Source organism: Chiloscyllium plagiosum, chromosome 14 (genome assembly GCF_004010195.1).
Source record: "Chiloscyllium plagiosum isolate BGI_BamShark_2017 chromosome 14, ASM401019v2, whole genome shotgun sequence".
Classification (NCBI taxonomy): Eukaryota; Metazoa; Chordata; class Chondrichthyes; order Orectolobiformes; family Hemiscylliidae; genus Chiloscyllium; species Chiloscyllium plagiosum.
In genome coordinates, this window is record NC_057723.1 from 40,812,248 (window position 1) to 40,839,922 (window position 27,675).

Consider the following 27,675-nt stretch of genomic DNA (forward strand, 5'->3'; position numbering starts at 1 on the left):
TCCTCGCGGGAGCACGAGGTGGCGTCAATGCAGTCATCAATGTAGCGGAGAAACAGGTGGGGAGTGGTGCCGGCGTAACTACGGAAGATGGACTGTTCTACGTAGCCAACAAAGAGACAGGCATAGTTGGGGCCCATACGGGTGCCCCTGACTACCTTTTTAGTTTGGAGGAAGTGGGAGGATTCGAAAGAGAAATTGTAAAGGGCAAGGACCAGTTCAGCCAAACGAATGAGTGTCGGTGGAAGGGTATTGTTGGGGACATCAGGAGAGGAAAAAACAGAGGGCTTGGAGGCCCTGGTCATGGTGGATGGAGGTGTAGAGGGATTGGAAAGATGAGATGTTGGGGGCCGGGGAAATGGAAGTCTCGGAGGAGGTGGAGGGCATGGGTGGCATCTCGAACTTATGTGGGGAGTTCCTGGACTAGGGGGGATAGGACAGTGTCAATGTAGGTAAAGAGGAGTTCAGTGGGGCAGAGACAATGGGTCAGCCAGGGTGGTCAGGCTTGTGGATCTTGGGAAGGAGGTAGAACTGGGGGTGGGGTCATGGTCGAGGGGGTGGTAGGAGGGGGTGTCTGCGAGTTGGCGTCTGGCTTCAGCTGTATAGAGGTCAGTGCGCCAAACTACCACTGCACCCCCTTTATCTGCTGGTTTGATGGTGAGGTTGGGATTGGAGCAGAGGGAGTGGAGGGCTGCACGTTGTGAGGGTGAGAGGTTGGAGTGGGTGAGGGGGTAGACAGGTTGAAGTGGTTAATGTCCCGGCGGCAGTTGGAAATGAAGAGGTCGAGGGTGGGTAATAGGCCAGCACGGTGTGTCCAGGTGGATGCAGTGTGTTTGAGCCGGGTGAAGGAGTCCTCAGAAGATGGGTGGGAGTCCTGATTGCAAAAGTAAGCTCGGAGGCAGAGGCAGCTGAAGATGTGTTCGACGTCACGGTGTGTATTAAATTCATTGATGCGTGGGCGGAGGGGGGCGAAGGTGAGTCCTTTGCTGAGGACTGATCGTTCTTCCTCAGTGAGGGGGGAGGTCTGGAGGGATGGTGACAACCCGGCAGGGCTGGGAGCTGGGACCCTTTTCCAGCACCACTCTAATCCATACTGTTAAGGAAATCCGGCAGCACCTTTGGAGAGAGAAACACAATGTATGCCAAAATCTTCTGTCCTCTGAATCACTGGACACCGGTCGGATGATGAAAGATGCACATCAAGACCTTGTAGAAGGTTTCTTAGTGTGAACTTACAAGGAAATTACCTGCAAAGCTTAAACTTCTGACAGGCAATTGCCCCTCTGCCCAGGACCCTATGTGAATGTCTCTGATTCTAAGATTACTATAATTACCTGGATGGTTGCCCAGAAAATACTAGACAGCCTAAAACTTGGAAGTCAATTTGGTAGCATTCCGCCGGCATATTTGGAGGTGGAGGGTGATCACATAAAGCAAGTGGCCAGGCTACCATTTTTCCACTGATCCTTGACATTTACGACACGTAGTCAACAATGCATTAGGCAGCCCACCCATCCCTAGCCCTGCTGAGAAAATTAAATGACAATAGAGATATTTGACAAGCTCATTCTGCATCTGTTGCTTTAACATATGCAGTTGGGAGGTGAAAGGAAAGTGCCAACTTTCAGTCCTCAAGAAAAGGGTGACTCACTTTCATCCACACTTTTATTTGTTGGAAGGAAGTGAGGTTTAATTGTCCATCCAGGGCATCTCTGCCCAGAAATGGTTGCACTCCTTCATGCTTCCCCCTCTAAAACTAGACCCATTGCAGCTCACTTGAGTCTCCAATCCCATTCCACTTAAAATGCTCAAACGTTCCTTCAAGACCATGAGATACCTTGTTCCTTCTCAGGTTCTGCCAGTATTCCCAACAGCACTGTTGTGATGGGCCAAATAGCATCCTTCAGTGCCATGACACTGCTATGATTCAGTGTTTCTTTAAATATTTGTTCATAGAATGTGGCATTGCTGGAAAGACCAGTATTTATGATCTTTGAGAAGATGGTGGTGCACTGCCTTCTTGAACTCTCGCATTCAAAGTGGTGTAGATACAGCCAAAGTGCTGTTAGAGAGGGAGCTCCAGGATGTTGACCCAGTGACATGGAAGGAACAGCAAATTAGTTCCAAATCAGGTTGGGTGTGGGTTAAAGAGAAATTGTCAGGTGGTGGTATTTCCATATATCAGCTAACTTTATACCGCTTACCAGGTCAAAGTCAGAGGTTAGGAGGGTTGGTGAATTGCTGCAGTGTATCTTCTATATGATACACACTGTTGCCACAATCCATCCGTAACGGTAGTGAATGGTGAATATGTTTCTTTGATGCAGGTCGTGTCAATTTTATTAAGTGTGGTTGGAGCTGCACTCATTAAGGAAAATGGTGAATATTCCATCATACTCCTGACTTGCGTTTTGTGAATGATTGACACTTCAAAACTTGTCAAGAAGTGAGTTACTGCAGATTTCACAGGCTCTGACCTGTTCTTGTAGCCACAGTTTCTGGTCAATGGTAACCCCTTAAAATGTTGATAGTGGGTGATTCAGTGATTATAACACTATTAAACATCAGTTGGGGGGGGGGGGGGGGGGGAGGAGGGGAAAGAGTGGGGAGAATGGTTGGACTCTTTCTTGTTGGAGAAGATCATTGGCTGGCATTTCTATGATGTAAATTTTATCTGCCAATAATCAGTGTAAGCTGGATGTTATCCATATCTTACTTCATTTCAATATGGACTGCTTCAGTATCTGAGGAGTCACGAATGGTGTTGGACATCATGCAATCATCAGCCAACATTCCCATTTTATGACGGAGGGAAGGTCATCGATGAAGCTGCTAAAGATGAATGGACCTAGGACATGACCCTGAGGAACTCCTGTCGTGATGCCCTGGGACTAACACCTACACCTATTTCCTTTGTGTTAAGTATAGCTCCACCCAGCAGAGAGCTTTCTTCTGATTCCCACTGACATCAGTTTCACTAAGTCTCTTTGATACCATAATTGCTTAAATGCTGCCTTGATGTCAACAGCAGCCGCCCTCACTTCCCCTCTTGAGCTCAGCTTTGTTGATGTTTGAGCATTGTCTACGACCTCTTCCATTGTTTTGCTGCTGATTGAGTGTAAATTGATAGTGGTAACTGGCTGTGTTGCATTTGTCTTTCCTTTTATGGACAGGTCATACCTGGGCAACTCTTCACATTGCTGGCTAGATGCCAGTGTTGTAACTGCACTGGAACAGCTTGGTTAAGGACGTGGTTAGCTCTGGAGCACAGGTTGTTGATACTATTGCTGGACAATTTTATATATTCATTATTCGCAGCTCTCTAGAATAGGGTTTATGATCCCCAAGATGCAAATGTTCCACTCTCAGACAATGAAGGTTGACCCTCTTGGCAGAAGATCACTGTGGGGCAGCTGGATTCCCTATTGGCTCCCAGCCAGAGGCTTTTAGCTCAAGTGGGCGGAGTCATCCAACCCTCCACAATAAAATCCATGTCCTAGTCAAACACCTAGGTAACGCCATAACTGACACCCAGTCATACCCTCCGTCTCTCAATAATTCAAACACCTTCCCACTGCCATTGATCACACCCTCCTTAACCTCACATACATCCATGTGACAGCCTGGCTACAGTCCCTCACTGAAACCACTTGAGTATCCCATGGTTAGTTCTTTCTAACTGGATCCAACTATCTTGTGAAGATCTGACTAACACCAGTCCGCTCACTTGACTAGACCATACCATCTCCCTACCCTGACTAACCATCCAACTTGACTTGAATATCCCCAACCGAACTCCCCAATTCACTAATTTCCTCATCCTTCTAACTTCATACCTAATTCACCCACCTATCCAGCTCACATGCCTATCCTATCTACCCTCCCATCATCCACTTAACAAACATTCATGCATTCCATTAATTAAAAAAAAAGGGCCTTTAAATATTAAAAACAGAGTCACTGCTGTAAAAAGAGGGAGCCTCCACTCTTTCCCCAATTCCACTCAACGTTGACAGAGTTCCTGAGAGCTGCATGGTGTAATCCTTACCAAATTGGCACTATAGACAGCCACTGCTCAGCAGATTCAGGTCAATAAAACAGCTCTTCAATCTTCCATCACAAAACATCTCCCATTAATTCTGCTTCTCTCTCTCCCCTGATAGGAGTATTTTTAGCATGTTCTGTGTTTATGTTAGATTTCCAACAGGCATCTGAAATATTTTGCTTTTGTCTGTCAAGTTGTTGCCTGATCTATAGGTCAGATCTCTTAATTTTGGTACAAGTTCCCATGTATCAGTGAGGAAGTCTTCCTAGGGTCTATTGGGCAAAGTGCACCTTTACTATATCCAAATCAGATGCCCGTGTATAAAAGGTGATTGGTCTGTCCTTTTGTTATGTTTTATCACGAGCAATTTGCATAACTGTGTGGTTTCTTATGTCATACCAGAGCACAGGTAAGAGTTTGCTACAGTGCTGTGGATCTGGAGTCACATATAGGGCAACTAGGTAAGGATGACACAATTCCTTTCGTAAAAGATTGTTATTAGATCAGATGACTCTAAGCAGTAGTGAAAACTGTGCCATTTCCACACCTATCCCAACTTTCAGTTCCACTGACTACAATCCTATTGGAGGTATCAGCATAGATGTTAGGCATCAGTTGTTATATTCTGTTGTCAAAAAGTTATAATTATTTACTTATGATCAGAATCCAAATGAAAGTATGTCATTAGAAGATACAGACCAAACACCTAAGTTTCCAATGGAAAAGTGAAACATAAACTTGAATGACAAAAATGCCAAGGTACAGAAATCTATGCAATGTGAGTCATTGTAAGCCTTGAAGACAGAGATTAATAAGCCAGCTAACGTTTTTAAAATTACTCCCGTCCATACCATTTTTTGTTGTAATCGTAAATACATTTCCCCAACATACTACATGTCTCTTCTGTTCTTGGAATTAATTTTTTCCACTGTTAGTAACAGAATTACACATATCAAATTAATCTTTAGTTACACACTTGCAAATACAAAAAAAGTTAAAACATGGTATGTTCATTGAAAAGAAAACTATTAACTATCTTTTTGTTTAGTAATGTAGTAGCAACAAGGCAAACCAGGGCAGGACTTATACAGATAATGGTAGGGTCCTGGGGAGCAATGCCAAACAGAGACCTAGGGGTGCAGGTACCGGTGCATAGTTCCTTGAAAGTGGAATCACAGGTAGACAAGATGGTGAAGGTGGCTTTTGGCACACTTGCCTTCATCAGTCAGTGCATTGAGAATAGGAGTTGGGATGTCATGTTGTGGCTGTACAGGACATTGGTGAGGCTACCTTTACAAGACTGCATTCAATTCTGGTCTCCCCCCCACCCCCTGCAGAGCAAAGATGTTGTGAAATTTAAAAGGGTTCAGAAAAAGATCTACAAGTTTGTTGCCAGGATTAGAGGGTATGAGCTATTGGAAGAGGCTGAATAGGTTGGGGCCATTGTCGTGGAACATTAGAGGATGCAGGATGACCTTATAGAAGTTTTAAATCATAAGGGGCATGGATTGGGTGAAGCCAAGGTCGTTTTCCCCTAAGAGGAGAAGAGTCCAAATCTAGAGGGCACAGGTTTAAAAGATGAGAGTGGAAAGATTTAAATGGGACCTAGGTGAGGCAACTTTTTCATGCAGAGGGTGGTACGTGTATGGAACAAACTGCCAGAGGAAATGGTGGAGGTTGATATAATTACAACATATAAAAGGCATCTGGATGGGTATATGAATAGGAAGGGTTTAGAGGGACAAGGCCCAAATGCTAGCAAATGGGACTAAATCATATTAGGATATTTGGTTGGCATGGACAACTTGCACTGAAGGGTCTATTTCCATGCTGTATAACACTATAACAAACCAACAGGTGGTGTCGCAGTAAAACCCACATCTTTAAAAGATCAAATATTTACAACATTCAGGGGTTATTTTTAATAATATCGTGTGTGACTGTGGATCAATAATTGCGAATTAAGGTCCAGACTGCAGATATTTTTTTTTAAAAAAGAAGAGGGTGGTTTTACAACAATTGAGGATCAATTTTAGAAACAGAACATATTGTCATTTGCACAAATGCAGAAACATTGAAATTTTTGCTGAAGCAGAATTTGTGCTCCTGAAAGGGAAATTCTATAGAATAAATATTATTGTATAATTAGCAGAGATATCAAAAACAATCTCAATGCATTGATGACTATGTGAATCATTCAAGCACCACCATTTAATCACCCAGTTTTTTTTTCCAAACATGGGGGAAAAGAAAATAACTTAATCAAAAATCTTTTTCGAGTTACCCTTACCTCCAACGCCGCTGTTGGCTTTTTTTTAAGTTCCTCACATTTTCGCAGTTTGCAAATTTGGTGGCCGGTTTTGCGATTTCTACAGCTACTGCATTCCTCACAATTTAATCTTCTTCTGCAGGGCTCACACATGCCACATCTCTTTCTCTTCTTTTTCCCAGAATGAATGGCTGAAGCAAGGTCATTCTGCAATGGATATTCTACCAGACCGGCCATTTGAAGTGCACTATCTGCCATGAATATCCCAGCAGGAGTCATAATAAAAACACCAGGATTCAAGGGAATTCCACCCATGAAGGGTAGATCAACAGGACTGCTGATTGCTTCGGCAGCTGATACCACCTCCATGTCAGAAATCCCAGCTTCTCGCTCACTAGAGAGGAAAATGTGCTCAGGTTCTACCTGCTTTTGAAGGTCTGAAGAAGCAATGTGCACTTCATTCTGTATTTCTGATGAGCTTTCCAGTGACCTGTCAGATTTGTCTAGCAAGTGAGAGACTCTTTTGTGCTTTGAGGTAGTACTGTTTGGAACAACAGTTGATTCTTTTCCATGTACTAAGATACTTCCATTCTGCAATTGCCCAATCATTGAGCTAGTACTGCCAAATGTAGAAAAGCGAGTTGATGTACGAGGTTTCTTTAGAACTTTGCTTAATGGCTCATTTATTATACCACTTCTGCTCCTTTTTTCGAATTCAGCAGTAAGTTCATCATCCTTAGAGTTATCTTTTTCCAAAGGATCTATGGTCTGAGAGATCTGTTGCTCAGTAAGTTTGCCGGCATTAGACATCATTAAAGATTCGGAAGTATTTTGAAAACCAAAATTATGAAGTATCTATGTGAAGCAGCTCTCGGTTACCAAATTCACCTGGAAAAATGTTGCAAATCTTCACTAACTGAACAGCTGATTCGAGAACCTCTGTGAACCTTCTGCAGTTACCCAAAGGACGACGAGGCTCTTTAAATAAAGGAAATAAAAAATAGTTATCCTTGGCCTTACCTTTACAGCAAATCTTAAAAAAAAAACTTTACTAATGTGTCATCTTACTTGTTAGATAAAACAAGACATTACAAAAATAATTTTCCAAATGTTTCATAATTTTGAAATGATATGCAAAGAGATTGCAGAATTTCATGACCATTTTTAACATCCTATAAATTCATATATTTCAGAACTCCTGACACATTTATGCATTTAAATTTTTATAACTTTGCAACAAATGCTGTATGAAATTAGTTTAAAAAATTAAATTACAAATAACTGTGCTACAAACTAAATTTCAAAATCAAAAATTTAAGAAAAGTTTCTGTGAAGATATTCAACTACTATCTCCATTTGTTACCTCAAAGCAACTATTGTAGCACTCATTCGACACTCAATCATTTCATGCTGGAGACACTCGTGAACGCTTGTCACTAGCTACTTGTTTTACTTAAGTGCAGATTTCATAAATACATCTAATCTGAGATCACCAATATAGGGGCTTAGAGAGTCAGGGGGAAATACACTCAATTCTTCAGTCACGAATTCTCAATTTCAGCCATGTTGCTATTTGAGTTACAGGGCACAGCCTAGTTTCTCCCCACAACATGTGGCAATGGAGGCAAATGAAAACTGCATTTTGGAAGTACTTTTTGTTTAACCAGCAACATGTTCACAAATACACTGGTGCTGGCCTTGGAACAGGTCATCTATTTCCTGGCTATAGCTTTGTATGAGCCAGTGACACCAGGAGAAATGGAAGGAAACCAATTCCAAAAGAGGGCTGGAATGTGTTTAATTTCTGGCTGATTTTCTCCTGTTATCTCAATCCTAAATAAAATAAATCATTAATTTTTTTTTGATTAGGACATCCCCAGACCTTAGCATAGAAAAAGAAAACAGGTGGCAGTGAAATCCAACTTTGGCCAGTGGAACACCACAGCTGGTAATGCATTCCCTGTCCATTACACAATCCGAGCTGGCTTTAATGGAAAGCAAAATGGTTGTAATGTATAATGAATCCTGAATTTGGTAACCAATTTGCAGCTCTTCTTAATTCAATTTCAACCTCTTTCTTGTTGTGAACTGCTGGTTTTCAAAGTATCCAGAGACTACTTTCTCTTGATGGACAAACTATTGTCTCACAAAACGAATTTTAGCTTTGGGATTACTTGGTTAGTTTGGAATGCAGAGAGATACCAACAATATGGTTCAATTCCTGTAAGACCTGAGGTCACCATGAGGGTCCCACCTTCGCAATCTCACCTCTTGCTTGGGGCATGGTGACCTTCAGGTTAAAGTCACTGCCAATCATTTTTTTCTCATGAAAAAGCAGCCTCTGGGACTATGGCGACATTCACTTATTTAGCTTTAGTACCACATGAATTGACTAGTTTTTCAGCAGGGATGACAATTCTGCATTATTGTGTCCACAACATACAGAATTACAATACATTAATAGATCAGTGTTTATTATCACACATTCACACTTTATCTTTTTAGTAACTGAATGAGCAGAATCGTTCCTTTTGCTTAAGGGAGGAAAAGATAATTGATTAAAGGAAATTCTGAAAAAGTGCTTGCTGTAATCCCTTATTCTTCAGCATGCTTCACACTGCCAAATCTTAATTTATTTCTGGATTCTGCTTTCAGATTAATTTCTAAATTCTCTCCTATATTCATTTCACTTTCAGGACCTTTCGAAAACCCATTTCTTTAACTCATTTTTCAGTCACTTCTAATATTTCCTTCCCTCTACATTTCAACTTGCATTTCCTTTTATGATTATGTTTCTGTGAAGTACCTTGTATTGTTGTTTCTGCTAAAGACATTGCAAAAACCATATTCTTATTGACAAAGCATGGAGAAAAAATAAACAAGGATGCAACTCCTTTGATCTCCATTACATAATAGCTGGAATTGAAAGCCAATCTCATTAACAGCAGCCATGAAACCACTGCTATTGCTGTAAAGACTTATCTGGTTCATTACTGTCCTTTATGAAATGCAATTTGCTATCCTTACCTGGTCTGACCTATATGTGACTCCAGATCCACAGTAATGGTGCTGACTGTTAAATGTCCTCCAAAATGGCTTACCAAGCCACTCAGTTCAAGGATAATTAGGGGTGAGCAATAAATGCTGGTCTTGCCAGTGACACACCCATACACACACATATCCAATGAAATCAGTCAACATGGAATCCTGATCAGTACAGGAACTACATGAAAGTTAATAAATTTGGACAAGATGTCATATTTCAATTTTTATGTGATATGTTAGAATTTTGAATTTTTCTCCAGTAGAACAGGGTATAAAAAAAAACTAGGGTAGCTTTTTAGCAAGGTTGACAATTCTACATTACTGTATTGAAATCTACAGAATAATATCAGTCAACCAGTGTCTATTTAAAAGGCCTAACAAACATTCACACTATATTTTTAGTAACTGAATGAGAATAATCATTCATTTTGCTTAAGATGAGTTTTATTTTGTTTAAGCAACGAGTAAGTAACAAACAAATGTTACTCAAAATAATCCCAAGTGTCAGTGGTAACTTCCATGCAGTAGGATAACTTCTAAAACGCTGGCAGCTGCATTATTTTTTAAACTTGCAATCTTTCCCATGGGAAGTCTTCATTAAAATTATTATTCTTTCTCCCGAAAATTCATCTGAAGATTGACAAATTTGTAATATGCTAACATATTCAAACAACCTGTCCATGATTTGAATAAAAACAATATATTTTATCTTTAACAGATGAAAAACGTATTTTTAAGATTCAATTACTGCCTTGATAGAGAGTTTTCTGATGACTGTCTGGAAGTTTTTATTTAATGGTTAAACCACAGTTTGGATAATATAATGAATATATTAAAATATGAGGCTGTGGCTCTACAGTTAGGGTATGAAGCTTATATAAACAAATTCAAACATTTAGCAGTTATATAAGTCACTGCACTTTTAAAATTTGCTACACCACTCTTGATGGTTGCAAAATTTCAAAATATATTTCTCTGCACATCAATAATGCTCGAGTGTTCTATTCTGTTCAAATAAAAAGCACTGAATAGGAAAGTAACTGAATAGTGATTGAAACTACTGCCATCAAATGATGTGCTGGTTTTCCATCACCAGCATGTTTCACCCATGCAGTAGGAGGGTGGTCCCCAGAACATTCCTAATCTGGCAATAATTGCAGTTATGCTCATCTGAAAGCTCATTCAGGACAGTTTTCAGATGTTGATAGCAGCTGTCTGCTCGGGCAGACTATGTAAATGAAGCCAGACAAACAGTGGGGAGCCAGTTATAGCAAGCTCTGAGAATCAGGTGAAAGCTGGAATGGTAGAAAGGCAGATTTAGTATTGGCACAGTGCAGGAAGAGTCATCAGAAAGCACTTGGGCAGTGCATGAGATTGTTGCTGGGCTGGAACCACGGTGGCATAAGAGGAGGGGGCAAGGCTTTCAAACATAACTGAGAGGCCACCCAGACAAAAAGAAAACAGCAGCTGCCAAATAGATGTGCCACTCTCTAACTTTGATAAGAAGCAACATCCTCCTGGGCATCATGCAGGTAGATAAGAATGACAGGGGATAGGAAGGCAAAGAGGACCATTCCTCAGCATCAGATAGGAAGTTGAAGACAGAGATACATGCAGAAAACCAAAAAAAAACACAGCACTGCAGGACACTTCAACGCTCCAGGCAGATAGTCACAGAAATGTGTTCCCTTATTGTGGAAAACCTCACACCTAACAGCACTGCTTGCTCTGCACTGGAAGCTGCCAGTCACTGTGGCCAGTAACCTCATCTGGTCTGGCTCCTTCCGAGGATCAGCTGCAGATCTCATAAATGCCCGTTTGTCTTAAGAAATCTGAGCAGTACATACAATTCCAGACAACTGGACCTCAAAACCAAATCGGTCAGTGCGTTCTGTTTCCATCTCTGAATTCCCCCAGATGCAGAACTGTATCAATTGCACCGAAGTAACCATTAAGACACTATCTGAATGTCTGATGAGATTCATCAATAGAAGGTCTTCTACTGTCTCAATGTTGAAGCGGTCTGTGACCACAACAAGAGTTTCCTGTGTCTGAGTGTTCACCTTTCTGACTGCAGCCATGATCACTTCACTCAATGGCAGCCCAAGGTGCTCTAGTTCTTTATTCAACCCCAAAAACACAACTGATAGATTTAGGAGATATCTGTTAAAGAGATGATTACTCACCCCTCTTCGAGAACTCAAAACTGAGATGTTAAAAGTCATCATCTCAAAAGCATTAACCAGTAGGCCATGTGGATTCTAAAGGTGTGGTCTCAGTGCCTGGACTGGTCAGATGGTACCTGACAGTACACTCCTGTAAAGCCCTCATGTACAGTGGTGATTTGCTGAGCTCCCCAAACATAGCTCTCCAGATTGAAGACACTGAAACATTCAAAGGACACAGCTCATTGATGGAAGGATGAGGAGAAGGAAGAAATTTCCTGACTGCACAGGAAAGTAAACAAGGTTTGAAAGTGATATCAGGACAACATTAGCATTCAGGATCATCTGATCCAGGCACATGTCAGCCGAGACCCCTCCAACCCAAACATTGGATGGAACTCACTTTAAGATGCCTATGAGAGCATATCTGCAAGAAACTTTAACTCCTACCAACAATGATTAAAACACATCTGTCCAGAAGTTTCAATGTCACTAATCACAGACCCTTATCCCTCCTTCAACGTAACATCATTAATAAAAGGCTCACACACATTTGGCTTCATGTGTCAATATTTACACATTGTTCAAAAAGGCAAACACTGCACAATAACCCACTTGGTGCTCTGCAATATATACTGGTCTCTGCTTTCAGCACCTTCTCTGCAGTGTTCCCAGTTTTGCATTAGATCTGGTGGGGTCATCCAGCTCACTGATTTTTTCAATTGGCTGAAACACATGTGGCAGTCATTCCCAATGTGGACCTCGCAGTGTGGAAGGAGAATTTGAATGAATGCACTTCTCTTGTGTACTGCACTGACATGACTGCAGGGAGAAGTGGATACTCCATCAGAGGACCCAAGGGGGCCAATGATGATTGTGCCCCATGAGGATGGCACTCTCATTCTCCTCAGTGACAGCCTCAGCTCTTGGCTAGCACTCCAGACTACCACAGAAGAGCACCAGCTGAGGTACAAGTGGCATTTCCTCCAAGTATCTCTCCACCATTAGAACCACAGACCAATCAGAGCCTAAGCATGGCATACGAACATCAATGCACCAGTTCCTGCATGCACTGCACATGCTGCCACACATGATTTCCCCATGAAATTGGTCACTCTTTCCATGAAGAGTTAATACAGTCAAATCCCATTGGCTACAATGGCACACATGAGCTGGATCGATTCCTCAACACTGAGTCCATGTCTGCTCACTGCCATTGGGACGTCTAACCTGTAGGAGTACCTTTCTTACAGCTAATCTAACTGTAGCATCCTTTCCAACTCCCTGTGTCATGCATCTGCATTCAGCTGACCAGAGCTTTGTTTGTCCTCGATCCTCCAAAGGGGGCACTGCCCATTGCTGCCACTTTTACCTTTTCCTGCTCATCCATGAAGTGCTCACTCATCACCCAGCGCCATGTTATGTAATCACATATAAGGACCTCCAAAGAGCCAGAACCTGCACAGGTGGAGGGTGCACTTTTGAGATGAGTTAGTGCTTAGACTGAGCTCTACTCTGGCATTGGCTGTCCCAGACTTGGTGAAGGAGTCTGCTGTGGCACCTCAGGTCAGAACCTACGGGAGACACAAGAAACCATGAGAGCTAGCCTTCAAGAACAGAAGCTCTGCACAGTGCATATTTCCCAATACATACTGTCAGGTGGACAAATGATATAATGCACCACTTAATGAATGCATTGGAATCTGTAATGAGGAAAGCCCTTCTCACCTTCCCCAACTTGTTCTTCGCCAGCAGCCCTAGCATCTCCATTGTTCCCTTTTCCAGTTGACAGCCAGGGAATATTTCTGCCCACCTGGGCCCACTCATGGATATTATGTGCCAATTTTCTCCTATAAAGAACAAAAGAGAAAGAGATAAGGCATTGCTGGCCTCTCTGGCCAATGCCAACAGCTCATACAGATGAGAAGTTGCAAATATCAATGCTGGTAGGATCTCAGCAGCATGAAGGTTCTGAGCTTTGTTTATATGGTAAGGGCTCTTGCACATACCTCCCATGTTCAGGAGCTGCATTAGATCTCAGGCTCCTGACTGTCTACAGGAGGGTGTCTGCAAAGTTTGTCCTGAACGTTCAGTGCCAGAACGAATAAAGATATTGAACCTCTTCCTGCAACTGATTCAGTTCCTGTGCACCACAGATGGTCTGCTAACTGCGGCAGCAGCCTCCATCCGGCCTGCTGGGTCTAAGAGGGCTAATCTCCTCCTACCACCTGCTGCTCCTTCACTGAAGAGATCACATAGGTCTGAAAACATAGAAAATAGGAGCAGCCCTTTGAGCCTGCTCAGCCATTCAGTATGGTATTGGCTGGTCATCCAACTTGGTACCCTTTCCTTGTTTTCTCCTCAATAATCTTGGATCCTTTTAGCCCCAAGAACTATCAATAGTTCCTCTATAACATGCGTTTCATCAGCACAAATTAGCTATAATGTGATACATAAACTGTGGACGTTGTTTGTATAATGCAAATTTTCTGAACAGGTGTACTGGGTTTTCCATAACGCAACCTTCCACAGTGTGATTTCAGTCGTGGTTTCACATAGCATGATTTTCTATAGCAGGAGATTGCAGAGGAACATAACTGTCACATTATAGAAGAATGACCTGTATGCCTAACCCCTTCTGGAAAACAAAATATTTTGGCCTCAACCACCTTCTGTGGCAGAGAATTCTACAGGTTCACCACTCTCTGGGTGAAAAAATATTTCATTCTCAGTCCTAATTAGCTTACAAAAGTATCGTTAAACTATGACCCCTGGTTCCAGACTCCCTGGTCATCGGGAACACACTTCCTGTGCTTACCCTGTCCAGTTCTGTTAGAATTTTAGACGTAGTTATGAAATCACAACTTCCTGTAAATACAGGCCTAACTGATTCAGTCTCTCTTCATATGTCAGTCCTGCTATCCCAAGAAATGGTCTATTGCACTCCCTCCACAGTTAGAACATTTTTTCCTCAGAGAAACAGGCCAAAACTGCACAGTGCTCCAGGTGTAGTTTCACGAAGACCCTGTACAAGACATGCCAGCTCCTGTAGCTGAATTCTCTTGCTATGAAAGCCAACATATCATCTACCTTCTTCACTGCCTGCCACATCTGCAATATTACTTACAGCAACTGATGTACAAAGACACCCAGGTTTCATGGCACCTCCCATTTTCCCAATCTATCGCCATTCTGATAATAATCTGCCTTCCTGTATTTGCTATTGAAGTGGATAATCTCATATTTATCTGCAGTAGACTTCATCTGTCATGCATTTGCCTATTTAGTCGATTTGTCCAAATCACACTGAAGCATCTCTGCATCCTCCTTACAGTTCACCCTCCCACCTTGTATTATGTCATTTACAAAGTTAAGGGTTGTTACATTTAGTTCCTTCATCTAAATCATTACTGTATATTGTGAACTATTGGGGGTCTAATCACTAATTCCTGCAGTACCTCACTAGTCACTGCCTGCCACTCGGAATATTACCAGTTTATTTCCACTCGGTTTCCTCTTTGCCATTAGTTCTCTATCCATTCAGTACACAACCCCCAGTCCCATGTGCTTTAATTTTACATGCTAATGTCTAATGTGGGTTCTTATCAAAAGCCTTCTAAAAGCTCTGAGAAGTCATATCCACTGGTTTCTCCTTCTGCATTAGTTACATCCTTGAACAATTCCAGCACATTTGTCAAACATGATTTCCCTTTCATAAATCCATGCTGAGCCTGTCCAATCCTGTCACCGTATTCCAAGTAGTCTGCTATCAAATCTTTTATAATGAAGTCTAATATTGTCCCCACTACTGATGTCAGATTAACTGGTCTAAAAACTTTGTTTTCCCTCTACCTCCTTCTTTTAAACAGTGGGGTTACATTAACCACTGCGTGATCCATGAAAACTGTTCCAAAGTCTAGAGAATCTTGTGGATGACCATGGATGCAATCTATGTCCACAAAGTGAGGACTAGTTCTAGCTTGAGTTCCAAGTATCCATCAGTGCTGCCCCATTTTAACCCATCAAATAATGGATTGAAATGGCAGCCACAAGGGTAGCTGCTGGAGTGGGTTTAAATAAGGATAGCACTCTTTCAAACTCACTCACACTGTAGCCACTCACATGCCACCAATCCCACTCTCTATAAAATCAGGGGTTTTCACTATCTCCACCCAGAGGCTGGATCAGGTCCAGGTCAGGAAACAATATGATCATACTGAAAGGAAAATCCTGCCTCCATTTGTTCTATTCTTTTTATATGCATAAAGCAACATTCTAATTTTCTGCTTAATTGAGCATTAGGTGAGAAAGTTTTGAGCCACGATAATAATTGTTCCACTTGTCTATTAAGTTGGACCAGAACAATATTTATTTTCTATTAACTTGCATACATATTTCTCTGCTGTGTTCTGGGATTTGCCAGTTTAAATCATGGTGGATTTTTCCTTTTTGTTAACACAGACAATACTCAATTTTCTCTTTAACAGTTCTCTACTGAAGAAGAACAAGCACCAACCTGAACACCAAAGATGTTATTAGCTCCGCCCAAACACTTTAAGAACACATTTCCCTCCATAAAATAAACTATTTTGTGAGTCTTACTGTGAAGTTGGCATGGTTGAGTAAAAGGAACGATTTTCTTCACAAGCTCCACATAAAAATTGCACCATAGTCTCAGTTGGTTAAAGGAGTAAATTGTCTTAAAGAACAGCATTGGTTGAACTAGCCAATCTGTGCCTGATTGGTTACAGGAGGAATCACAATTCAGTTAAGGAGATTAAAGTCAGCAATCAAGAGCAGAAATCTTGCTATCATTTTTCTCTGGTTAAGAATGTGAATGTGGGCATTGATTGAGGTTGGATTCAGGTCTTCTGTAGATGTCCCATGGTGGAACATTCCCTGCAACAACTATAATCTAGGTTTACATTTAAAAAAAAACACACTTAGATAAAGGACTGAGATCTACAGAATCACTCATTGCAGAAATTAATGTCTTCAAAAGAGGAAAAGAGGAATAAATTGTCTACTGTGCTAACAGTATTAACAATGGATAAACGGACAACATATGCAACCTGGACAGCTAATTAGGTATCTACAAACATCAGGAATAGGTTTTTTCTGTAATGTTTAATTACTTCAGTCAGGACAAACAAACAAAGCAAAACTAAGCATATTCTGCAAAAGGTCTTGTGCCTACCATGTACTCAATACACATAATTTTATTTTCTGACTTCAGACAACACACTAAATACATATAAAACAAGTCATGTCATGAGACAAGAAGTGAAGATGCAATAGCCAATGACCCATACAGGTTGGACCAGTGAAAAATAAAAGATTATGAAAAAATCTCTGAGCTGTCACCCAAGTCTTGGCTGAAGAACAGAGGCAACTGACTGAAGAAAATGATTTAACGAATGCAGCCCTTTTTCCTCAGATGTAAATTGGTTTTACATTTTTCCCAACTTCTATTGATTAAAGAAATTATCTGGCAAGATTTGATTTCCATGTTTAATGCAGAAAATCTAGAACTGAATCAAAGTGTAAAGTTATGACAAAAGTAAAAAGACACAATGTTTGAAGTCTGAAATAAGATCAGAAAATGCTCAAATAGTCAGACAATCTGGCAGTATTTGTAGAGGGAGAAACTGAAATAATGGATGCAACTGCCTGCTGCTTTTAGAAGGACAAGTAAGGGAATTTAATTGGTTAGCAGGTAAAAGTTGGGGCAAAGTCTTGCTGTTAAGTTTTCAACAACTTTTAGGCTGGACAGCTTTCCTGATCTTCAAAATTGGGTTGCTGTTTTCCATTTATTAACATATCATTAATACATTGGCAGCCACCTGGGATTACATTTAAGATTGTAATTTTGTCAGGCAAAAATGGAACATATGTGTTAACAGGCCTGACTAATATGATGACATGGGCCTGGAGGGGTAGACTTCTCTCCCCAAGCTGTAGTGAAGACAAACTTCCTCAGCAACTTGGCTCCTTCAGAACCAAGGCACTTCTTTACATAAGCACACACAATGTAGGGGGTGAAGACTCACTGAGTAAACAAGTCTGCTGAAGCGAGGGAGCTACACTGGATGGTACTCTCTCACCTGACCAGGGTAGGCAAGCAGGGCTGAAGTCAAAAAGGAACTCAAATAAAAACATCACCTTAGCATTTCACTACAAGTTTGCATGGACTATCAGGTGTACACCCTCTCAGAGTTGTGTAAAAATAGGAGTTACATACTTACTGATCTCCTCATGTTAAAAGAACAACTGATTCATATATTTAACTAAAATGTTTCCTTGCCTACAAGCTGCACCTTCGCTTTAATTTAAACAGTTATTTTACCAGTGTACAAATATTTTAATGTTGCAATAATCATACATCAGGTCATGTGTTGCTATTTCAACATGTTTATTTCTGTAATAGTATCTTTTCAATTCACAATATTTATAATTACATATTAATTAACAAGTACTAATTACCAAAAAAATCTGTCATATACTTTTGACTGTAAACCATTACCTGCAGGTTACTCCGTTTATGTTGTAAACACAAAGTCAGTATTATATAAATAACTCTAAGCTTAAAAATAACAGCCTAGGATTTTCAATTTCTTCCTCACTAATGAGCTCTATGAATAAACAAAAATGTTGACAGTTTTAAGAGAAACTTTATCTGTGGCACTTGGAATATTGATACATTTCTGAACAGATAGATTGCACTGTTAAAATATACTAATTTTAACAAAATAGTGTTAACAAAGTCATTGTCGTCAATAAGAAAAGGGCAACATGCATGTGATAAATAAATGAGAAAATACTGTATTATCGGCACACTGTTGATAATTCCTAGATTTAATGATTGGAAAAACTGTTTTCTCTTCTACCTTCAAACATTTTCTAAGTAACAATTACAGACATTTAAGGGAATCAAGAGTTAACACTTTTAAAATATTTTTTACCAATAAAAATTCTCTCTACTTTTACCAAAACACTTAAATTAATAATATTCCTAACAAATTCCAGCAAACATTAGGCATTTGAGAAACACAATCAAAATTAATTTCAAATTGTGTCTGTATTTCAAAGTAATCTTCAGTACTTAATAAATGAATAACAGTTCAAATAAAGGCAAGGAGAAAAAAAAAGCTGTTATAATGCTTCTTCTGACAGTGTATTGGGTTTCATACTGAAACTGCTACCACAGTCAAGGAGGGGCGACTGCATCTAGCAAGGGAGGAGGACTATTAGGGAAGTGTACTACTTAAATCATTAGACATGTACCTCTTCCACTAGAGACGTTCTTTATTTTCATTCAGATACTTGATCATACACTTTCCAAAAACGCTTCACAATACAGCTATTTGTCTTCAGCAATATTATCTGCTTGATATCTCTGCCTAAACATATTCCTTGTTTCTTTAAAAATACTCATTTGAAAGGGCCAAAAGTGGAGCCACTAATGTTAAGTGGTAATTAAGTATCCTTGTCATGTAAGGCCCATAACAAATCTCTAGAAATAGGAAAAAAGCCTCATCCAGTATTAGCACTGAACTACCAGAATCATTAGCCCCGAGTCCTGTGAAAAAACATGAGAGGTAAGAGTCCTCCTTACGTTCCTTCTGCTGCAGACCGAACTAATCAGTGGTGGAGATCAGTGAAGGCTGAATCACAGCTATTGGGAGAGACGTCTGTGCAGTCACAGTAAAGTGAAGTGTATATAAAGGATAGATGGTATGTAAAAATCAATGCAAACTAAAAGATTGCAGCAATATATTTTATTTACAAGTATAATTAATTAGACACTATAAATGTGATCTTAATTGATATGAACTAAATACATGTGTGGACTGTTCATCTCCCAGTATAAAAAAAGGTTAAGATTACATTACATGTTTCCAATTGACCAAACAAAACCTTTTATCTTAAAATTAAACTTATAACCCAAAAATCGAATGATTACCCATTCTGGCTAGCCACTCCTTGGAACATTGAAATGTAAGGATTTAGTACAGAGCAAAAGCAGGTTCCACTAATCACACTATATGTAGTTATTCAACAAGCATATGCCCACTACAGAACAGCAGCATAAGGTTCTCCAGATAACTAAAGACCAGACATTGATGCATAGTTTTGAGATGAGTTCTAAAGACTATTATTACTGTTACTGAAATGAACAGGGCATAATCAATTGTCCTGTTGCTTAAAGACAATGGGAATATCTTAGTTTTGGTGGTGAAGGTCAAACTCTTTTTGATTGAAATCGATGGAAGGGAAAATTGGGAATTGCACATATGAAACATTTGATCCACTATTGCCAGGCTTCATTCCCCTCCACAGAGGTGTTGCTTTGTTTTTTTGCCATGTATTCTTTGCCTTTACATGCGAAGGAATTACTCATGTGAGCCAAAATTAACACTTCCAGATGCAAAAATCTGAACTGCAATATATTTTATTGAGATACAAAAACATTCATTACAATTTGTTCCCAAGTTTCTCCCTTCCTGAAGGCAATGGCTCACATTGAGGAGCACATGGGCCCCAACTGTCTTCCGAAACCTCAGCCAAATAAATACTCTTCACCTACCACTAGATGTTGATAAGCCATACTATCACTGGATAAAGGATACCATCAAGTGTGCTTCTATTCCCTCTTGGTATTATCGAATGTTTTATGAAGTACGTAACTATCTGGCAGATAAAGAAATGGGGACTCTCCTTTTTCTCTCTTTTTTTCTCCTTCCCAGAGGACAATAATGACACTCCTACTGGGCCAACTGATAACAACTAAGCAGACCAGCATTCCAGTCATACTTTTCTTGTCTGCTCAATGGACTATGAAGCATAACTACTTTCTCACGCACTGAAGACTGTCATAAATCAGTACTTTATAACATGTTTTCTTTTTTGATGTTACACTATGTAATAACTAATGGTAAATTTTCAACACATATATATGATACCCGGCATGACTTAAAACAGTTATATTTAATATCCTAATTGGTTCTAAAATAATCCAGGTAACTCACCAAAATATGTATTAACATCATCATGTAGGATCTCAATTTTGACTTTTGTATTAACTTTTTTTTTGCTTTATGAACCAGGAAAAATAAGTATTTTTTTTGCACCTAATTACTTGGTAAACCCCTGCACTTTACCAACTGTTCGCACCGACCAACTGTTTCAATGTACCGTGATATCCACCTCATTATCTTGCAGATCTTAACATGTTGCCAATTGTTCGCACCTAACAACTGCTCCATACAATCGTGATTCAAGGACCCAAAAAAGCCACTAAGACCGGTCAGAAATTCTACCCATTTCTGTTTCCAAGAATGAGGTGTTATATAAAATATTGCTCAGAAATATGGGATAAATATCCATTGCATTCTGATCCTATTTTCCTTATTCCAAAATTTTCTTCAAGCGTTTCATGCTAACTTCACATGATCGCTGCTATAGCACTCGATCCACATAAAGGTTGTCCATTAAAAAGGAAGCCGAGAACATTTTGCATAACCACTAGGCAAGCTCTGCTTTGATCCCGCGCACTGTTCATGTTCAGCAAACTACCGGCTAATTTATTTATCCCGTAGAACTGAACCACAACAGCATTCCAACAACTAGTTTCAGAAAGACATGGTGATTCTGGCGAAGAAAATAAAACGAGCACGGAGACTTTTTTCCCCCCATTGACAAAACCCGCAACTTCTTGATTAACACGGATTTGAAAGGAAAGCCTCGCTTAACAGAAGGTGGAGCTGGAAAACACTGCCCTCGATAAACTCTACGGGGGTAGAAAATAAAAGAAAAAAAAGAGACGAAGTGAAAAAGAAGCAGATGCAAACATTGTTTTTTCAAATTGTAAACACACCTTCGTCAGACTAAACGAGTTACAAGCTTAGCAGAGTGCACATTTTCACATCAAATACTTTCTCTTTTTTTTTGCTTAATTTCCAACAATGAGCTGAAACCCGTATGTTTACAGCGACCACCGCCACGATACAACCAATATCCGCTAGAAAACAACTACTTTCCTTCCCCACCGGCCATCCAAAAAATTGCATTTTTTTTTGCCTCTGATCCACCACAGCGCACTAAGATTTCAGCAATGATAACATCTGCATATTTGCAAACACAGGCCTTTTTTTTTATTCCCCCGCACCTACCAAAGGCAGATCCAACAGAGGGAGGGATGTGCTGAAGCAGCCAGTGTCTAACAGCTGCAGCACTGAGGATCAAACAAACCCAGAGACCCAGATCACAATCACACTTTAAAGCAGCAACAACAATCCCGTGCAAAACTCTGCAACAAGGTAACGGTCTTGCAAAAACTCACTCAATAACACAAAGTGAGAAGACTACAACCTTCCGATTCCTGCAAGCCTTCCTCTACATCCCAGATCGCTCTGGAAGTACATGCAAATACATTTCATACAATTTTGGAGCTTGCCACAAAAACCGAAGTGGATCTCCGTGAACCGAAGACCCAACCTTTTGAACTGACACGTAATCCGACGCAGCCAGTGGAAACAATTTTACTCGGTTCGAACCGCGCCTCCAAACATGTAATTCAGTTTTGCAGAATCGCTCAAATGTTTAAACAAAAAAAAAACTAGCGGGAGAAGTTTGTCCAGAAATGAGTTTTTTTTTCCCTGATTTTAAGAAACACCATCTTTGGGAACATTTCATTCCATCAATCTGTTTAGCAGGAAGGCCAGTGAAGCATTCCCAGTGTGTGGAAAGCGTGGCTCGGAGTTCAGGAGAACAGTTGAAGCGTTTCTGATCCTTAATGCAGATTACCAGTCCACCTTTTCGATGTGCTTCTCCTCGCATTTGGCACACTGCCAAGTGAAGTGTGTGGAAACGACGCTGCCAGAGCGGCAGAGATTTTCTTTAATTTCATTTCTCCCCATCCTGGCGAGCCGGAGACACGCTGACATTGGTTGGAAACTGGAGCAGCTCGTCAGGGACAATCAATGAGCATCGATCGGGCTGAGCCTCTGCAATGAGCAAACAACACATCAACACACAGCCACCACACACTGACTGCCTTCATCTTTCGTTTCACAGTCGGACTGTCGAAGCCTTTTTTTCTCCCTCACACAGACGCGCTCTGCATTCTCACTTCAGGCAGTCTCCATATTTTCCGTGATGAAGTCCAGTTGCACACAGTTTATTTTAAGATATCCCCTCATGCCCCGTTATTACAGGGGGCTTTGTTGTTAGTGACAATATCTGAATGAACAGTCGATTCGGAATTTACAATCACGTGCATAGAGGAGAATTAGGCACGGTCATCCTGCTAATGTGGGCACATTGATTCAACAAAGCTTGAACAGTATTGTTAATATTACAACTAATGGCAGGAAACCATGGGCTAAAGTTTTACCCACTTCATTTTACTTGAAGAAAATAATTCGTTAACATTTTTTAAAAAATGATTCTCATATTTTGTTGAGGTGTTTGGTAAGGTCACCATGGTCCATTGATTTTCCCATGACATTCTGGATAACCGCTCTGTGTTCTGGATAATCATTGCTTCAAGGTGTCAGCAAATGTAATATATAACCAGGCTGAATGAGGCTTCTTGAATATTGCTGTTGGGTGATTTGACCTGCTGAAGGGCTTTTTGTCACTCAATTAAGATATTACAATTTTCCATACCAATGGAATTCTCTTCCATAATTTTCAGTTCAAAAGAAAATTTATGATAGTGCTTTGTTTTCCCTTTGCAATCATTTGGGCAAATGAATACTTAGTGGGGTTAGGGCGTTGGATAGTTATTTTCTAATCTCAGAGAATCTGAGGGATATGTAGGAGCACTGGTTAACAAAATATATTCGTTTAATCCTTGATGCTAACATAAAAATCGAAATATTTAACCTGATACAAATTAAGAGTTTACAAAGTACTTACTAATGCCATGTGTTCTTTGTGCAGAATATGGCAAAATGCACTCTGGAAATGTTTCCCGCACAAAGTACCTATATACTTTATGAGAAACCCACCTTATTTATGCCACAGGAATATGTTTATCCTGCTCACCGGAAAGCACTTCAAATGCTCAGCAAGTATAAAAATTGACACAGCGTGAAAGTTCCATTCCATTATGTTGGATCTTTATTCTATGAGTGGATTTGTTTTGTACTTCATATTTATATTTCTCATTCATTTTGTGCTCTTTGCTGTTTAGTTATTTCCACCACATTATTAAACGCACAATTTCCTATAGTTAAGCACCATTGGCTGGCATTGCAAATTTTCCTTCCAATTTGAAGATGTATTTGCCCATTTTTGGACAAGTTGGAGGGAAAGGTATGCACATATAACATGCCAGGCAAATGTGTTTTCAATTTAGATATTCGCTTAAGACTCACCTTTATACCTCCAGAGTTTTGACATCCTGGAATAAATAGGGGATGTGTATCAGTGGATGTGTACTGAGGCAAAGAATTGTCCCTATTTATGTTCAAACACATTTGTAATGGCAATGATTACTTATCGAAACTGCCGCTGAACTTTACATAGCCCTTGTTCATTCTGTAAATCACTCGTGGACAAAGATTACTATCTAGTTCAGAAAATAAAAGTGGACTGAACGTTCATGCCACTCTAAGGCAGTATCGCAAAATCTCTGCAAGATCTTCAGGGTTGCAGTGCACAGTTGAGTCATTCAGGTACAAATACCTTAGTGGATAGTTACATTTGGTGAAAATGTGAATATGCTGAGAAGGTAGTTTCAATTCAGCAATTCAAACTGGGCTGGCAGGTTGTTTGCATGTGATCTCCTTGAGAGAGAAAAGTTACCTATTAACATATGGTAACTGCTTGATTAGAATAATATTTCAATTTTGTTTTAACAAAATATCCTCAAGTTTTGAAGGCTTCCCAAGACACTGAAGACAAGATGAGAGCACTGGCAAGTAGTGTATAGGGGCCAATCAATCTCAAAAATATAACACTACATGCATAGACTCACAGCTGTGTTCTTACTATATAGTAGGAAAATCTTCATCCAATTAAGGAATTTGCAGGCCTACATGAACACAGTGAGGCGATATGCCTGATTAGATGCTCTACAGAGACCTGGCATGAATTCAATGGACTGAATAGGCTCCTTCTGGTGTTGTGTGGTATGAACTTAATTAATGGGGCAAGCTGATACCAGAATCTTGATAGAGCAAGCCATTGGCACTCTGAAGTAAAAATTTAGATTCTTGGAATGAACTGAGGGTATACCATAGGACAGATTGACTAAAGTGTCCAAATTGATTGTTATGCTTGCTGTAAATGAGGTCTTGCCATGACATTGGTAGAAAAAGCCACAAGCAGAATCAGCCTAAGGCAGCAGCCAACAGAGGCAGGAGGAAAGGTAAGCGGCAGAGGGAGAGTGGGGAAACAACAAAAGTGGTGGAGGAGGGGATCAGGCAGGGGTTGCGGATTCCTCCATAGTTGGACAGTTGTCTCCAAACTTATTGAAAAGTCACTGCTGATGCTGACCTACCAACTTGAGGGCAAGTCTGTGACCTCAAAAGCTCTGGGGTCAACAGCTGCTAAAGCCCTTAAGCTAATTCTCTGTCCAAAAGACTTCACCTTTTAATTCCCCTTGCTCCTCTCAGTTGTACTTTACCAGCTGCAACACACAAAGTGCTCCTCCCTTCCCAGTTAAAGATAATCAAACAGTGTGATGAGGTATGTTACTGATACTATCTATTTGGCTTATCTCCTCCTTCAGTAAAGTTGTTGTATTACAGTTTCTATTTGTATGTTACAAAATGAATGAGCAAATGAATAAAGAAGTAAAGAATGAAAACAAAAGGAAGGTAATTACCATAATTGTGAAGGGTCATTCCAGTCTCTTGGTCCCCACTCATTGTGCCTTCATACCCTATATTGCCAGCAGTCTTCCTTACAAAGGCTTTGACTTTAATATATTACCTACTTGTACACTCACTGTTGCTGCTTATAGCCATATGCATGCAGATAGAGTTATGCATCTGTTGGTATGAAAAAATATGTGTAATCCATTTGCCTATATCAGCACCCACCTTCTACATCTTATGCAAGTGCAAATATGTGGCATTCAGATGACCTGTGTGGGCAGAATTCTTGCCAGATTTTGTGGACCACCTATTGCTTTTTCAGATGCAGTCAAAGGCTGTTGAGTGAAATTCTACATGTATGCTTGTATTTGCCTAAAGCTCAGTGAAACGTTTCACAATGGCAATGTAATTTGGTCCCCTTTGTTCACATTTCTGAATAACAGCTTCTGGGGTAACTTGTTTGCACGTATATTAATTTTGTTCTTTGACAATCTTCCTTTCTGGCAATGAAAGATGATTTATGGAACATTTGGCATGTCACCAGAATATTAATTCAACGTTCCTTCTCTATCACAATGAGTAGAATCAGAATTGAGTTTCCCTGATGGCTAACAGGCTGATGATGCTGCCAGTTACAGCAGTGCACACTAGGAAATTTTATATTTCACCCCTGATTTCATTCAGGTCAATAGCTTGAGTCTTACAATTGACCTTTGTGAACTTGGATTAAGAAAAAAATCAGATCACGATAGAAAATAATAGGAAGTGCATATATGTGAGCATAACATGAGAACAGAATCATACTTTGATTAAAAATATTCCTTGATCAAATTGGCTGTGGTTACTGATTGTCAAGTATCTAATGAATGGCTACTTTGGTAAGGTTCTAGACAGCTTATCTACATTGAGCTGACTTCCGATATGAGTTTTCAGAGAAATAATAGGAACGAGAAAATACTGCTCCTCAGTTTGGTCCTCTGTAGACTAGTTAGCCTATAATTTATATTAGATATTATAAATATAAAACTGTTTTAAAATCTGGCAGCAGGAAAACAAACGGGATGGGCTGGTGGAGTTAAATGTATAGAAGGCAAATTGTCAGCTTTATGAGGTTGGGATGAAAGCAAGGAATTAAGATTGAGGTACATTGAAGGCAGATCAAGCTCACCAACAACAAGCAGTGGGAGCCTATTTTTAATTCATTAACATTTCACATGTGCTCATGAAAACATAATATCACCAGATTACATGGCAACTTTGCAAGTAACTCTCCAGTGAACCAAAAACATGTGCTCTCAGATTCATGATTAGAAGGTGGTGGACAGCAAGTGAAATCGTTTGCCTGGTGGATTTGGATTGAGTAGTAGCTGCTTTTCTTTCATGGGAAGCTTCGTTGGACTTTGGGAGAGGAGATATTGATGCATTGATATTGGCTTTTGGCAGTGAAAGTTTGGTTTGCTGGTAGTGGGCAGATGGGTCATGGCAAATCAGTTGAGGCTGAACCATTGCATGTTTTCATATTAGATATGGTCAGATTCGGTTCTTAGAGGTAAAGGGATAAAAGGATGTGATGAGAAGGTTGGAACAGGATACTAAGTTGGATGATCAATCTTGATCATATTGAATGGCAGAGCAGGCCCAAAAGGCAGAATAGCCTATTCCTGCTTCTATATTATATGTTTCAATGTTTTCTATGGAAGATGAATATCTACAGATGGGAAGTAAAACATGATTGGCAGGATTGAGATCCAGGAGAAAGTGAGGACTGCAGATATTGGAGGTCAGAGTCAAGATTAGAGTGGTGCTGGAAAAGCACAGGCAGCATCCGAGGAGCAGGAAAACCGACATTTCGGACAAAAGCCCTTTATCAGGAATGGGGATCCAGGTTACTCGTGAGTTTCTGAGAGTCGGGGATAGCAGAGGGTAGATCAACGATGATGGAAGTTTATTGATAAAGGATGGCACATCAAGGAAATGGGAAGGAAAGCAAGGCCAAAGTGCTGGACACCAATAGGTAATGTTGAAGGCAACTCTCCAGTGAACTAAAGGGGCTGGAAAGAAACATGAGGGTCAATAAAGAGGCTGTTGTAATGAAATTCAAGGTTGATGAAGGCAAGGTCAAAAATATGTAGAGGAGGGTGCAGACTGATGGCTTCACTCCAGAGTCAATGTGGGAATGCCCAGAGACATAGCGGTGACAACATGAAGATGGCTCTGAAGTACAGGCAAACAGTGGGTGTGTAGGGACCAGGGTGTAGTTGATGCAAAGTATGAGGCTCTCCAAAGGACAAAATGTCTCAGATCAGGAGGGGCACATTATGATTG

At 40.3% G+C, this 27,675-nt stretch overlaps 1 protein-coding gene across 13 annotated transcripts in view; it reads right to left on the reverse strand.

The window, feature by feature from the left end:
* Positions 1 to 25,819, reverse strand: part of cxxc5a (CXXC finger protein 5a) — a 38,794-nt gene extending 12,975 nt beyond the window's left edge. The window contains exons 1-5 of one of the 13 annotated variants that reach the window (XM_043703664.1): positions 21,864 to 22,011; positions 13,250 to 13,371; positions 12,894 to 13,095; positions 11,543 to 11,740; positions 6,333 to 7,289 (exon numbers count right to left, since the gene is read on the reverse strand). In XM_043703664.1, coding sequence (XP_043559599.1) covers positions 6,333 to 7,124 — 792 coding nt within the window. In that variant the 5' untranslated portion in view covers positions 7,125 to 7,289; positions 11,543 to 11,740; positions 12,894 to 13,095; positions 13,250 to 13,371; positions 21,864 to 22,011. The other 12 variants (XM_043703668.1, XM_043703666.1, XM_043703662.1 and 9 more) reach the window with 12 other exon arrangements.
* Between the last annotated feature and the right edge of the window lie 1,856 nt (positions 25,820 to 27,675).